The sequence below is a fragment of the Trichosurus vulpecula genome, chromosome 2 (genome assembly GCF_011100635.1).
Source record: "Trichosurus vulpecula isolate mTriVul1 chromosome 2, mTriVul1.pri, whole genome shotgun sequence".
NCBI classification, from domain to species: domain Eukaryota; kingdom Metazoa; phylum Chordata; class Mammalia; order Diprotodontia; family Phalangeridae; genus Trichosurus; species Trichosurus vulpecula.
In genome coordinates, this window is record NC_050574.1 from 374688304 (window position 1) to 374705144 (window position 16841).

The 16841-nt window shown below is 37.8% G+C and overlaps 1 protein-coding gene across 1 annotated transcript in view; it reads left to right on the forward strand.

Moving 5' to 3' along the window:
- Window positions 1-16841, forward strand: part of ADAMTS5 (ADAM metallopeptidase with thrombospondin type 1 motif 5) — an 86840-nt gene that overhangs the window by 12538 nt on the left and 57461 nt on the right. The window contains exon 2 of the mRNA XM_036745781.1: window positions 1986-2118. Within this exon, the coding sequence (XP_036601676.1) occupies window positions 1986-2118 (133 nt within the window). The remainder of the gene's footprint in view (window positions 1-1985; window positions 2119-16841) is intronic.

Consider the following 16841-nt stretch of genomic DNA (forward strand, 5'->3'; position numbering starts at 1 on the left):
ACTTAACCCCAATTGCCCTGCCTTCCCCCCTCTATAAAAAAAGAGAAGCTAGAGGGAATAGAGAAAATGCTCTCTGCTCTCTATATTGACTTGTTGAGAAGATGGAGATGGAGAAGAGAACAAGAACTGCTCACAGGGGTTACTCTGAGGACCCCTACTGGAAATCACCCTAATGTCTGTATTGGGTGTAAGTCAGGTGAGTGAAAAACCCACAGCCCAAGAAGAGAGTGAACCTGGGAATATTTGGAGGGGAAATCTACACTATGCCCAGTACATGGACAATGTTAGCCAAAACAACCAAAGAGTTAGAGCTGTAGGGAACCTAAGGCATAATAATCTTGTCCCCTTATTTTATATATGAAGAAACTAAGGGTAAGAGAGGTAAAATGACAACTAATTAGTGACAGAATCAGGCTTTCTGATTTCCAAACTAGTGCTTTATTTGTTCATTATACGATATTGTCCCATTATTATTTCAGAATACCATATTAACCCAATTCAGTTCAACCAACATTAAGCAACTGCTGTGTATAAAGCACCGGACTCAGTATTGATTACGAAAGTAATAAGACATGGTCCTTGCCTTCAAATAGCTTATAATCTTGTAGGGGAGAGGTAGAATATAGCTTTGAATTCTGGTATTCTAAAAACATGTCTGAAGTCTTCAAAAAGTTTTATGGTTATGACATTGCTCTGGGCTGGGTCTGACTCAGACTGGTCGCCTGGCATTTTAGGTTCAATATTAAGTGCCTATTATGTGTCAGGCATGGTGTTATGGCTCTCCATAAATGGTAATCATATTTGCTTTTATGTTAAAATTTCCCAGGTTTTAAATTTTTAGAGGGGAGCTCTCTCTTAGTGTGAATAGTTTTCTTTATTGACAATATTTTCCATGTTGACATCAGTCAAAAAAAAGCATATGCTAATATTTAAGCAATGTTACCTTTATAAAATAATTCCTGAGTATTCTAAAGATCACTTAAAATACTACTGTATAATTTAGTATCCTAGGTTTTAATGCTGGAAGGGATCTTAAAGGTCACCTAGTCCAATCCCCATTTTTATCATTTGAAGAATTGAAAAATAGAATTAAATGACTTGTTCAAGGGCAAACAAGTAGCAGAACCAAGATCCTCTGATTCCAAAGCCAAGCTCCTTCCACTACCACTTTAAAATAATAGAACTACCAAGAAGAGATTCTCATTAAAAGCAAAAATCTGGCAGCTAAAATAAATTATTTAAAAATCATTGGATTAATATGATTGTAATTTAGAACCTTATATATTTACAAACTGACAGTCTCTGTTTCTACTGCTGATTTCTGACATTTCTTTTCTCTTAAGATTCATATTTCAGTAGTTTTTCTTGTGTTTTTTCTTTGGAGACAAGATATTTTAAACTGATGTTTTGACTGAATGAAAGAGCATTTTATTAATTTACAGATATCACCCACTTAATGGTTCCCTATGAAATTGCAACTTCCTTTAGAAATGTTCACTCATTGAATTGTTGTTTATAGGTGCACATTTAGAATAGATAAGTTTGGATTTTTTCTAGCCTATTAGAATATTTACATTCTAAGATACATTATAGTTTGTACCCGTAGTGACCCTTTGATAAACTGATCAGGTTGAATACAAAATTGAACATAGAGGCCTTTCCAAAATGAAATCTAAATATTCTAGATATTAAAGAATGCATTTATTATGGCTTTACTAATGCTTCTATTATAAAATGGAAAATACAACTTAAGATATCTTTTTAAACATAATTGAACCTCATGATACAACTTCTGTGCTTCAGTAGCCCAGAATAGTTCTGAAAGCATGATACCCTCAGATCATCTTTGGAGAACTGCCGTGGAAGAACAGGTGACATTTACATTTATCCAAATTCTTGCTATTTGGGAGAGCAAGTGACTGTTCATAGTGGCTTTTCCTGCATGTAAATTGGTTTTAATTATTTCTTTTTTTTCTCCCCTGCAGGATTTATGTGGACATCATTCATGTGATACTCTTGGAATGGCAGATGTTGGGACCATATGCTCTCCTGAGCGCAGCTGTGCGGTGATTGAGGATGATGGCCTCCATGCAGCTTTTACAGTCGCTCATGAAATTGGTATGCATTGCTTTTTATGATCATTTGCCAAATCAAACACTTGTAACAGCTGCATTAGGAACCCAAAACACTTTATAATTAATTCCAGATTTTCCTCGGTTTATCAGAACACTTGCCGATTACGTCTATGTGGATATTATCTTTCTGATAAGGAATCAGAAGACAGGGGAAGGCACACAATAGGTGTTTTTTTTTTTGAAAGTATAATTTTAAATCAGTAGTTGAAGGGAGAAGTCAAGTGTTATAACTCTTTTATAACATCAAAATGTAGCTCTTTCAGATGAATTTGAAAGTTTACTATGATGTATTCCCATATACACATTTTGTGAATGATTTAATCAAAAGTCATATTGAACCACCACTTTATATGCATCAATTGGCCACAAAGGGCAGCAAATAAGTTGTCATAGACAGTGATGAGTAACCCTATCAGTAAAGTAAAAACTTGTCATACCTTGTTTCCTTATGAAAGAAGTGAGTGAAATTGAACATTTGAGACAAAATTTTGGTTTTAAACATCACTCACCTGATTATTTGCTGTTATGTAGAAATAACTCACAAAAATCTGTCAATAAAAACACATTTCTGTTCATCAGCATTATTTCCAATCTACTTGTTTTCATAATCTACTAATTATGATGAGCACTTGAATTTAGCTGATGACTTGGATACTGAAGGCTTCAAAAACTGACTTCATCTTTTTTCTGTATCAGGGGGGCAACATTATTTATGTTGTTCGTGTTTTTTCTTTTCTTCTTTTTTTCATTGCATGTATTATAATTTTAAAATGAAAAATTAATTATAAAATCACAGACTTAGAAGTGACAGTAGATTGTCTGGTGACTGGTTACAAATTTATCTTTTATTCACATTCCCCAAACATATAAGTTTCTGGGTGTATCAGTAAGGCAATAATAACAATGTAGATGATGATTGTCAAAATGCCTATATAGTTCTGTATCACAAAGTATACAAGACCTTCCACATAGAAGGTAGAAGTAAACCATTTATTCAGACACCAGAGAACCATATCCCACAAGCCATCTGCCCAATCCATCACAACAGTAAAACATTCAATACATAATATCACAACATGGAGCCTAGCCGTCCCCAAACCTCTTTGACCCCCTGCTGGGGTCTTCCCCAAAACAAACTTATAGTACAGCTACCACAGTCTGTTCAGCTCTATCACAATGGCCATTAGCAACATTAGCAGCCATAACTGCTTTCCCTCTCTCTCTGTCTCTCTGTCTCTCTCTCTCTCTGTCTCTCTCTCTCTCTGTCTCTCTGTCTCTCTCTCTCTCTCTCTGTCTCTCTCTCTCTCTCTCTCTCTCTCTCTCTGCATTTCCTGTGACATAACTTCCTTTTCCTGTCAGCTCCTCCCACCACATGTGATTTAGGGTTCCAGGTCACATGGCCTATTAATGGGAAGGAAAGATCTTCAACTCTAAATTGCTACTACACTGGGTTCCCCTGATTAATGATGTATTTTTTCTATTTAGATTGTTTATACATTTAGAATGTATTGTGGTATGTGGTTTAAATGCTGGTATAAACACATTCTTTGACAATTTGCTACCCTGTTTTTCCAGCAGCTCTTATTGAAAAATTACCTCCCAAATATTTTGTCTTCTCAAGTTAATCAAAGATTAGACTGTTATGCACTTTTCCTAATAGGTCTTGTTTATCTAATCTCTTCCATCGATTAACTTTTCTATTTCTTACCTGGTACCAGGAAATGCCAAATAATCATGCAGTTAGCAAACCCTCACCTGCTAACAGATAAAACTTACCGTACTTTGTAAGTATAAGGAAGTGTAGTGACACACAACCATAGCAGTTCAGAGTAAATGGGTCCAGCTTCACCCCACTCTTCTAGGGGTACTTAGTGAAGCTGTAGAATAAATTTGTCTGATGATGGTGAAGGCAGCACAGGTACTCCCTCCAACCCAAATATGAAGTGAGTATAGAGGAGTTTCCATTCAAAGTTTGTTTTTTAAAGAAAAGATAGATTTTACTTTGAGACCTTTTACTGCACTTATTAGGTATATATATGGCTGTGGTCCTAATTCACATAATAATAGCAGCTAGTGTGAATATACATATGTAGGTGTATATATGTATATATACCATTAAATGGGCTCAAATTCACGTAATTGACATATATATATATATATATACATATATATAACACTGTATATAGATATGTATATGTAGTGCTATAAGTCTTGCAAAGCATTTTAAATGTATCTCATTTGATCTGTACAACTCTGTAGGACAAGTGCTTTTTAGTTCTCCCATTTTACAGAAAGCTGTACTGAGCCTGAGAAAGGTTAAGTGACTTGCTTAGGGTCATATTGCCATGGCAGGATTCAAATTCAAAGTCTTCCTGACTCCAAGACCAGTGATTTATCTGCTATACCATTTATCTGCCTCTAATAAGACCTAAAATAGCCTGAAGTATTGGATGGCTTCAAATAGTAGAAACATCCTTTTGCCTTCCTTGTCAGGGAAAAGCTGTCCAGCCTTGGTAGCTCAGTGACAAAACACATTAGCAAACTTGAAGGCTGAAAGGTGTTCCAGTTAGGACGTGACTGGGGCATGAATTGTCTAGGAAGGAGAATCTGCCTTCCCATTTTTGATGTGTACCCCTGTATACACTGGGTGTTGTGAGGCAGGGAAACTCTTACTTGGTATTTATTTGGTTATTCTGTTTTATATAATTAATTTTTGCTTTGAATTAATGTATAATCTGATTTTATCTATTAGAGCAGAACATCACATGGGTTTGGATAGATGCTGATGTGATGAGTATTTGAATCATAGTGTAGTTTTTGTGGAGGAAGGGATCATATTGTGGGGACCCTATAACAATAAAACACATAATGTTATATATAATAATCCAATCTTAATCACAATCCTCATTACCTCTGCTCTCAATAACAAACAGAGATAGAGCCTGGGACTCCACCTTTACCTGTATAATTTTTTTCTTTTCTTTCCCACAGCCTCCTTGACTGTGAGAGAAATCACCCGCTCTTCTCACCCTTAATAGTCTTTTGTGTCCCCCATTTGAGGATAAATAATTTTAATCTACCTTACCTTCTCTTGATCATTACATAATATCTAGTTTTGCTTGTTATCTTTCCGAGATTCTTCCTTAAATTCTCTCTGTGTTTTAAATGACTTAGAGTAATTATGATATTAAGGTAACAGTAGATTTGTCAGTTCCTTATAAGTTGAAACATTAAATCATCTTTTAATTTCTATTGCATTCAAGTCCAAATCAGCATAAGTTTTATGTATTTCATACATAACATGTATGACATGCATGTCAAAGGCCCACTATTAGTCAGAAGAGATTGATTAACTCTCCAACAAGCAAGGTGGTTATATTGTCTTTGAGAGGCTCTGAACACTCTCTCTACTATCTTAATTGGCACATTGCCAAGTCTTTAAACTACTTAATATGGGGTGGATTTACTGAACTCCTAATTGGCTAATGCTGCTACACATCCCTGTTACGTCATATCCAGCTTGGCACTGGTCAAAATGTACGTTAGTGGGTAGTTGCTTGCCTATACTTTAAATTTGGTTTTATTGTCTTTGAACTGCCCAATTCCAAGCCAATGACTAGCTTTTATACTGAGTCTCATTGCCAATAAATCTTCTATTAGAAAATTCATTAAGTTTCTGAAAATGCTTTAAGTATAAGATTGTTACAAGTATTTTAGGCTAGTTATGAATATATAGGACAAAGGGTTTTTGTCCACATGGGTCAACATTGGTTTGTGAGTGAAGCAGTTAACAAAATCTTTGGAAGTTTGTTCATACTCCTAACTCCAGTGATCTCCAAATGGTGCTGAAAGGGTGAGGCCAATTTGACCTTTTTGCCTTTATGGCATTGGTTCTTCCCAACTATATGTTGATAAATGAGATTGAGTGTCATAGCAAAGATAGCAAAATTCTTTACATTTTTTTGTAACAACTATACCCTCAAAAAACATAGTTCACAGAGGATCTTTGGATATATTCAAATAGTGAGGCTTTCTCTGGATCAGTGCTCACTCTCTATTAAGACACTGATGCTTTGCCAAACTAGCATTTGCTAATTGACAGTTTCAGACCAGCTTCCTATAGTCAACCAAACACTTTGATTAGTTTTTCCTCATGTTCTTCCAAGGTCTTTCAATAGACAATGGGAACTTCTGGCTGATATGGTTGCCTGAATGAAGATAGATGATATGACTCCCACATACCAACTGCAGGAAAAACCTGAAATTTACATCAGATCAAATAATGAGTAAGCTGTCTATTGAGAAACTAGAGTATATGACTTCGTCCAAATCAAAACAGCACAAAAAGTCAGCCATAAGTTACTGGGCAAAAGGAAAAGGTGTCACAGCAAAGATGGTGCCAGCATAGGCAAACTGGACTACCCTACCACTGTCCCAAAAACTCTTCAAGGCTCTATGACTAGAGGGAGCAAGAGCAGAGAGACCCCAGAAAAAGCCCCAGAGTTGGGACCTTGAAAGCCCAGACAGCAATCAGAGCCACATGGCAACACTCAAACAAGGACAGCCTAGGTTCCCAGGGGATATGAAGTCCCTGGCCATTTGTACTAAGATCCTGTAGAAGTCCCTGAAGATCCAGTGTTCTGAACCTCAAAGATCCAGAAGGGACTAACCTTGGGAGTAAAAGTTAATACAGAACCCCAGGGAGCCCAGGTGAGACCAATAGGATCAACAAATAGGACCAAAGTTCAGTAAAAAGCCTCAATTTGGAAGCTAAAGCAGGAATTTAGTATACCCAACAAATTAGTGTAAACAAATTATTGTAGATATTGAGACCCCTAAATCAAAACGAAAAAAAATTAAGAACTGCATTACACAGTAACACTAGAACAAAATCAAGAGATTGTAAAGAAAGAAAATATAAGATATCTGATATTTTTAACAACTCACCCAGAAAATAGATCAAGAAGAAATAATTTTTAAAGTACTGGATTTCTGAAAACAATTTTTAAAAACCTATACATTATATTTCAAGAAATCACAAATAAAAACTGTCCAGATCTATTAGAAACAAAGAGCAAAATGAAGAGACAAAGAATTTGCTGATTCTTTTCACCTTAAAAACAAAAGGAAAGAAGACCCAACAATGTAAAAGCCAAAGTCCAGAGGCCTCATGTCAAACAAAAAATACTGAAATCCCCAAAAGAAGCAGTTTGAGTACCAAGGAATCACAGTAAGTATCATGCTGCTTTTGGCAGAAAAACTAGCAGTATCTACAGTGAATACAAGGGGATCTTGGAATACAGTAGTCTGAAGGGCAAAAGATTTGGGCTGACAATCATGAATGACTTATCTGGCAAAGAGTATGTGTGTGTGTGTGTGTGTGTGTGTGTGTGTGTGTGTGTGCACGCGCGCGCGCACACACTCACGAATGGATCTCTAATGGAATAAAAGACATTTAGGCATTTTTGAAGAAAAGACCAGAGCTGAGAAAGACATTGAAATGCAAACTTGGGAGTCAAGAAAAACCTAGCAAGGTAAATTTATTTGAGAAATTGCCAAGGGTTGTATGATGACTTAATGTTAACCTTCAAATAGGGAGAGAAGGAAGAAGTGTTCCTTCCAAAGATATCGAGAGAGGAAATATCAAAAGCAGAAGACCTGGGATGGGTCTATTTAAGAACTCAGTGCAATGACCAACCATGTTTCCAGAGGCCTCCTGAGGGAGAAGCAAAAGACTAAAGGTGTAGAAAGAGAAATATATTTTTGACATAGCTTCTATATTTATTTGTTTTTTTTTCTTTCTTTCAGTTTTTAGTTTCAGGGGGCAGGATTTAAGGATATGAATGGATTAGACATGATGATGTCAGAAAAAAAGAGAGCAATTAAGACATTTTAAAAATTCACAGAAAGGAACAGAAGGAAATTCAAAGGGAAACACAAACAGGACAGGTTTAAAAGTAATGTATGAACTCTTTATATAACTTTTTTTTAAAGTCAGTGTTAGGAAATGAAGATGCAAAGTTTCATACACAGTCTTCTTTCTTGTGTTCTGTATATATAGAAATGCTTCAAAATAAAAGTAAAGTCAAATATATAAGCATTTAGTAAGCACCTACTGTATGACTGTACTAAGCACTGAAGGTAGGCAAAAAAAATAGTTACTGCCTTCAAGGAGATCACAATCTAATGGGGGAGATGATATGCAAACATCTGTGTACAACAAAGATATGTACAGGATAAACCGGAGATGATCTCATTAAGGAGGACTAGTAAAGACTTCTTACAGAATGTGGGATTTTAACTAAGACTTTAGGGAAGCCAGGTGGAGGAAATAAGGAAGAAGAGAATTCAGGTATAGAGGAGTCAAGAGTTGAAATGTCTCATATGAGAAATAGCAAGTGGGCCAGTGTCACAGTGTCATACATAGAGTATGTGTGTGGGACAGTAAAGAGTAAGAAGACTGAAAAGTTAGGAAGGGGTCAGGTTATCAAAGGATTTGAACACCAATTGTAGGATTTTATATTTAGTCCTGGAATCAGTGGGGAGCTACTGGAGTTTATTGAATAATATGAATAAAAGAGGCCAACTAAAAAGTTATTGTTGTAATCCATGCACTATGTGATAGGGATCTGTATCATGACAGTGACTGTGTGAGTGGAGAAAAAAAGACATGCATTAAAATGATTCACAGGTAGAAATGGTAGGTCTTGACAACAGATTGGATTGAGGAGTGAGTGGGAGTAAAGCATAGAGGATGACAGCATCACATCCTAACCTTGGGGCTGTGAGCTTCGGTAACTTAGAGGATGGTGGAGGTGTCATGGACAGTGATTAGAAGTAGGGAAGATAGGAGGATTTCGGGGGCAGGGAGGCGGGGGTAAGATAATGAGTTCTGTTTTGAACATGTCAAGTTGAAGATTTATGTGCGACATTCAGTTTGAGATAACTAATAAGCAGTAATGTGAGAGCGGAGGTCAGGCTGGATAAATAGAGTTGAGAATAATCTGCATAGAGATAATCATGAAATCCGTGGGAACTGATGAGCTCACCAAGCAAAATAGTATCAAGGGAGAAGAGAAAAGGGCCTAGGAGAGAGCCTTGGATTTTCTTTTTCTTTTCTTTTCTTTTTAAATAATTTACTACTGTGAATGGCTTGCTAGAGAGGGGTGGGAGAAGAGACATATTTGGAATTGAAGGTGATAAAGAAACAAAAGATATCAATAAAAGTAAGATTTTTAAAGAAGGAAATATTAGGTGGCAAGCTGACAAATGCCTTGATTTTTGTCATTACAATTTTAATCACTAAAAATTCTGTTATCTAGAGCCTATCATATATCTCTAGCTGGATATGACCTGGATGAAGATCTAGCCAAGGAGACTTAAAAGAGCCTCTCACAATCCTGCTTTCCTTCCTCTGGGCACCATTCAATCCTCCCTAATATCCGATATTTAGAACTGAACGAAATTCTCAAAGTATCTAATTACTGGCAGTCTAATATTGCATTAACTGTTTTGGCTACCATAAGCCTTCTGAATCTGCCTCCAATCTATCTTTCTACGATTATTGAACATTAATCTCCTTCATGTACCCATTTCTCAGTTAAATTGGACTACTTGTTTTTCCCATACATAACATTTCATTTCTGCCTCTGAGCCTTTATACAAACTCTTGACCCCATGCTTATGGTAAGGTGTAATAGAACTGGAAAAGTAGGAGAGGGTCAGATTATGAAGGGCTTTAAAAAGTCAAACAGGGAATTTTATATTTGTTCCTAGAGGTAATAGGGAGCCACCGGAGTTTATTGAATGGGGAAAGGGGTGACAGAATACCTGCATTTTAAGAAGATAAATTTGATAGCTGAGTGGAGAGAGGATTAAATCAGGGAAACCAATCAGAAGGTTTCTGAAATAGTCTAGGAGTAAGGTGATGAGGACCTGTAGCAGAGTGGTAGTGTAGAAGAGACAAGGGAATGTATGCAAGAGATTGGAACAAGAAAATTTTTAAAAAGATAATGCAGTCATCTAGACACATCTAGGTAGCTCATGTCTCTCCCCACTTTCTCCATAAGCAATTGAAATATGTTTGGTACCTTTGAGATTCCTTGAGGCATATGCTCAAACTGGGAGAATCAGGTGAGGCCAATGCAGGCTGTCTTTACTTTGTCTTCATCTATCCTTAAGATGTGCTAAGACCGTGCAAGTCCAGTACTGGAAAATACTGTCTGGGTAGTACTTGACCCAAATGAATCCTAGAAAAATAGTCCTGGGCATCTTGGAATCATGGCATGGTATATTCTAGGTCTGTTCTAGTTGTTTTGTTCAGTGTTCACTAGGCTTCTTTAGTAAAACCACTGAGGGTAAGACATGGACTTTTCAACTCTGCCATTTTGACACTGCCATTTACTAATACTTTCAAATGATTTCTGAAGTCTTTTCTATCGGAGAAGCCTATCTTCTGAGATTACTCTTGAATGGGCTGGAAATTGTTGATCAAGATTCTGTGTCACTACTCAGGCATACCTCATCCCATTCATACAGTGACAACACATTGTTCTTCAAACTGTTCCTCACATATAGTGACTAGGGCATTGGGCTTGAAGTAGGGAAGACATGGGTTCAAATCTGTCCTCAGACACTAGCTATGTGATGTTGGACCAATTACTTAACCATTGTGTGCCTTAGTTTCCTCATCTATAAAATGAAGGAGTTGGATTCAATAGGCTTCTAAGGTTTCCTTTCCAACTCTAGATCTAGAAATATGATTCCCTTCCTTAGCCATGGGAGACTAATTAAACTCAAAGATGAATGGATCTACTGTTGAGATGGAAGAGCCAGTGTGTCCAGTGTTCCATCATCATTAGTTTCTACCTTTCTTCAAGTTTCCACACAGAGTGCGTGGATGATAACAGTGTCTAGATGCTGGATCCAAGTTTGCTGCCTGCAATATTCAGCTAGTACTTTGAAGAGATTGGAGTTGGTTCCAATAAATGCTTATATGCCAGAGATATTTTTTGGCTCTGCACACATTGGAGCCACAGTGTCCATCTTTTCTCTGACTCCCATAGCTTCTTTAGGGAACTTGAAGTTCATACCAGTATAGCCCAAATATACCTAGTCTTTCTCACACAATCTGCAGAATCCTAGCCTCTGCATAGACTGAAAGGTGATCTTTTGGGAAGATTTCTCATAAAGGTGCTAACACAGCAGAATACTATGTTTTCAGTTCCCAAAGTCAGAACTTTACAAGGTCCCACAAGCCAGGTAGACTAGGTAGTGTATAAGTTGGCTTTGACAAGGTCTGGGAGTGCCCTTATCCTCAACCATTCAGGTTTCCTGATGCTCTTTCAATGGTGTTCAGTTTCAGATATACTAATTCTAGATTCTCCACTCCACTCCATAGAGTACATTGAGCATATTTAATCCATCTACCAATATTTAAATGCCTACTATTTGCTGGGAAATGTGCTAAACACTGGGCATGTGAAAGAGGGCAAAAGACAATCCTTACCCTTTTATAGTTGAATGGGGGAGAGAACATGCAAACAAATATATACAAAGCAAGTTATATATGGGATAGACAGGAAGTAATTAACAGAATGAAGTCACTAGAATTAAGAAGGATTCGAGAAGGCTTCCAGTAAAAGAAGAGATTTTTAGTTACTTAAAGGATGCCAGGGAGTTCAGTAATCAGAGTTGAGGAGAAAGAATGTTCCAGCCATAGGGGATAGCAAAAACAAAACAAAAACCCAGAGACAAGAAATGGAGTGTCTTGTTTGTTGAACTGCTGGGAGGCCAGTGTCACTATATCAAAGAGTATGTGTCTGGCTGGATTATGAAGGATTTTGAATGCCAAACAGAACATTTTGTATTTGATACTGAAAACAATAGGGAGCCACATGATTTTATTAAGTAGGGTGGGGTGACATGGTCAGACCAGTGCTATAGGAAAATCATCTTAGTAGCCAAATGGAGGATGGATTGGAGTAGGGGAAGACTCAAGGCAGGCAGACTTACCAGCAAGCTGTTTCAATGGTCCATGAAGGAGATGATGAGGGCTTGCACTAGAGAGGTGGCAGTGTCAGAATAGAGAAGGGGATATATTCAAGAGCTGTTATAAAGGTGAAATCCCTAGGCCTTGGCAATAAATTTTATATGCACAGTGAGAGATAGTGACAAGTCCAAGATGATTCTTGGGTTAGGAGTCTGAGAGACTGGGAGGATATTGTTTCCCTCTATAGTAATAGGGAAGTTAGGAGGGGAAGAGGGTTTAAGGGGAAAGATAATGAGTTCCATTTTGGACATGTTAAGTTTAAGGTTTCCACTGGACCTCCAGTTCAAGATGTCTGAAAGGCCTTTGGAGATTGGAGATCAGCTGAGAGATTCAGGCAGGACAGGTCAATTTGAGAGTCATCCACCTAGAGATGGTAATGAAATCCATGGGAGCTGATGAGATCACCAAGCAAAGTAGTACAGAGGGAGAAGAGAAGACAGCCCCAGACAGAATTCTGAGGGACACCTACAGTTAGAAGATGTGATCTTGAAGATGATCCAGCAAAGGAAACAGAAAAATAGTGGTTAGATACGTAGGAAAAGAACCAGGATGTCCTGAAAACCCAGAGAGAAGAGAATGCGAAGGAGCAGAGAGTGATTGACAGTGTTAAAGGCTTCAGAAAGGTCAGGGAGAATGTGGATAAAGAAAAGGCCACTGGATTTGGCAACTAAGAGATCATTAGTAATCTTGAAGAAAGCAATTTTGATGAAATGGTAAGGTCAGAAGCCATATTGTAAGGGGTTAAGAAGAAAGGGAAAAGTGGTGGTGCCTATTGTAGATAGCCTTTTTGAGAAGTTTAGCCATAAAGGACAGAAGAGATATAAGACAATAGTTAAAGGGGATGGAAAGGTCAAGAGGGCATGGGTATGTTTGGAGGCAGGAGGGAATGAATCAATAGATAGGAAGAGGTTGAAAATAAGTGAAAGACTATAGAGGGGGCAATCTATTGGAGGAAACAGGATGCAATTGCTTCACTTGAACACATAGAGTGGTCAGCTTTGTTGAGGAGTAAGGCCACTTCATTGTGTGAGAAAGGGATGAAGGAGAATAAAGTGGCAAAGACATTTGAGTAATAGGAGATGAAGAAGAGAGAAGAAGAGAGAGCTCATGGTGAATTTCCTCAATTTTTTTTCTGTAAAGTATGATGAAAAGGTTTGGAAGAGCCACTGTGGAGAGTCAGAATAGTGAACTGATAAAGGAATTGTAGTGGGATTGCCTAGCAGCAGTGAGAGCCCAGTAGAGAATGTGTAACATGTTGTGACTATCCGGTTCACCTGTGTAACCAACCAAAGGTAGTTCTTTTATGGGCTCTGTTTTTTTCTGACATCAGACTCTTTTGACCTCAACTGCCAAGTCTATTTCCTATTTCTGGAGGGGAGGAATTTTTTCTTTTTGGCTTTTCTCTCTTACATAGAAGACATGAATAAATCTCCTGAAGTGAAGTCTGGGTCGTCAGAGTATCTTCTTGCTTGACCTCAAGTGGCTCGTACTTAGGAAGATGTCTTGGGATACTGTAAGACTTTTCTATTACTTCAGTATGCTCCCCTTGTTATAGATCCTTCTCTCTTTCAAATCATCAATTATATCAGTTATTTTACCCATGGGACTGGTCCTTCATTTGATAAAGCTATAGCTGCATTGGTAACAAGACATTGTGAGGGAAAGGTACTCAGTATTTTGAAGCTAGAAGTCCATCAGAGACAAATTTACTGTGTTCTAAGCATCCCTACTTAGAAGGAAAGAGATTCAAAGGGACAGAAATCTGTTCTGTTTTTGAAACTTTCTTTGACTCAAGTAATAATTTGACCTAGTAATAATTCATATGACTCAAAATTTATAATCAAAATTTAAAAGGGGTACAAAGCTGGATAATAGCTTAGATTCATCAAACAGAAAATTGAAACATTCGGTTCACTCTGAAGGATTATTTTCCTAAAACCATTCAATCTGATCAAAGTTGGGGAAAGCCAATCAATAAAACACTTAAGTGCCTGCTATGTGTCAAGCACTATGCTAAGTGCTAGGGATACAAAAAGAGGCAAAAATAGTCCCTGTCCTCAAAGAGTTAGCAGTCTAATGGGGGAGACAACAAGCAAACAAATATTTACAAACAAGCTATACAAAGGATAAAAATTAAGTAATTAGAAGAGGAGAGGCACTAGAATTAAGGAAGGCAGGGAAAGGCTTCCTGTACAATATGAGATTAGCCCTTAAAGGAAGCCAGTAGGCAGAGATGAGGAGGGAGAGCATTCCAGTCATGAGGAATGGCCAGAGATGATGCTCAAAGCTAAGAGTTGGAATGTCTTGCTCATGGGACAACAAGGAGGCCCATGTCACTGGATTGAAGAGTATGTAGCAAAGAAAGGACAACTGCTCTTTATTGATTAACTTAGGGCAGCTGCAGGATGGATTGCTGGACTGATCAAGCCTCTTCTGGTTAGGCTTTCAATAAGAATGAAGCAAAAAGACTTCAATGCAGGGCGTTGTCTCTTCAGAATTTAAAGATGTGTTTTATTCACATGACATCAAGGACTTTATTCAAAGTCACTGAGAAAATACGATTTCTCAACACTTATGAAAGAGGAAATGGTAAGGCGCGGAGAGTAGGGAAGGATCTTTACTGTGCTTCCAGGGTCATACACAGTCCCCATGAATACTTGAGCCACCCTGACATGATACGTGCCCACCACATACACTGTACCTCTCTTCATTTTCCCTTGTAGTAGCCTCTCCAATCTTAATACAAAGTCCAAGATCATCACTTCTGCCTACTCAGAGATAGTTAGCAACTTCATATAGGTACTTTAAATATTGACAAACTGACCATCCAGCACTTTCAAACATTAAAAAAAATCATTGTTGCTGGACATCGTATTTCCAGTGTACACACTCAGCCTCTAAAGGGTCTCGATAAACATTCACATTTCTTATCCCTGATGCTTTGTCATCTCTGTAACTCATCAGTGGCAGGAAATCATTAGTCAGGAAACAAAAGGTTTCTCATTTGGCAGATAGTATTTTTTTCCCCTGGAAAGGGCAACAGTTTCTCCACATTAGGATTGGTAGATATATCCTGTTTGTTGTGGAGTTGTTTCAGTCATGTCTGACTCTCCATGACAGCATTTGGGGTTTTCTTGGCAAAGATGTAGTGGTTTGCCATTTCCTTCTCCAGTTCATTTTGCAGATGAGGAACCAAAGGAAACAGCGTTAGGTGACTTGTCCAGGATCACACGGCTAGTAAGTGTCTGAGGCCAGATTTGAACTCAGATCCTTCTGAGTCCAGGCCCAGCACTCTATGCCACCTAGCTGCCCTAATATGCTGTACTCTTCTTATGTAATGATACTTCATCTGGAGCTACCAGGGTTGATGCTGTCCTTATGCCTTGATCCACTGAAGATGATACATAAGTTTCGTTAGGTGACATTCTATTTATTAATAGCTTCCTTATTTTTTCCTCTTATTTTTTAACCAGGAATGCCTCCAGTTTTCTCATTTTCTGGTTATCATCATCAGCAGGAGGCTTACTAATTAAACTTATCAACTGATTTGCTAATTAAACTGATTAAGAGTTGCTTCTTTGTTAATGTTAGATGGTATCACTACTTTAGGCAGCATAGATAATATTATTATTGTTCCTCTGTCCTTGGCCTATACATTACATCTCTCAATATGTTTTCAGCATGGTGCAAAGCCTACATAATACCATCTTCAGCCCAATCACAAGGTATTTCCACAACTTTGGAGTCAATTATTCCTGTGAAGGAGCACTGAAGCCATGGTTGTTAGTAAACCCAACACTCAATCATGATGTACACTCATAGCCTAGACATCATGTCTCAATACATCATAAAAGAGAAATACCCGGATCTCTCAGAACCAGAGGGCAAAGTAAAAATTGGCAGAAGCTACTGATCACCTCCTGAAAGAAACTCTAAAATGAAAACTTTCAGAAATATTATAGGCAAAAGATAGAGCTTCCAGGTCAAAGAAAAAATACTGCAAGCAGTCAGAAATAAAGAATTCATATACCTAAAAGCCACAGGCAGGATCACACACAATTCAGTCCCCAGTGTTAAAGGAGTACAGTGCTTAGTGGAGAGCCTTTACCTTCACAAGGCAAAGGATACAGGCTTACAACCAAAAGTAACTTGCCCAGCAAAACTGAGAATAGTTCCTACAGGATAAAAATGGACCTTTAATGAACTAAACTTCCAAGCATTCCTGTTGAAAAGACAAGAACTGCATAGATACTTTGAAAGAGAAACACAAGAAGCATAAAAAGATAAATATGAATGAACATGTAAACAAAAGGGACTAAATAAGGATGAGCTATTTATATTCTAATCTGGACGAATGAAACATCCATCTCTTCAGAATCCTATTCTCATCAGGCATCATAGAGGGAGTCTAATAGCTTGCCTGGAAGTAGTTCTGTTATGTCCTGATACCCTTAAGAGAAGAATGGAAAGAGCAGAGAAAAGGAATACAGTGGGAGGGGAGTAAGAGAAAGGTAGGATGGGGAAATTTTTTTTTTCACAAGTACAAGTCAAAGAGGAGAGGGTAGGGGAAGTGAGCAAAACTTGAATCTCATACATACACAGAGTTGGGTGTGGAAATACATTTCACCTAATAGGGAAACAAAGGGGAAAGGGAA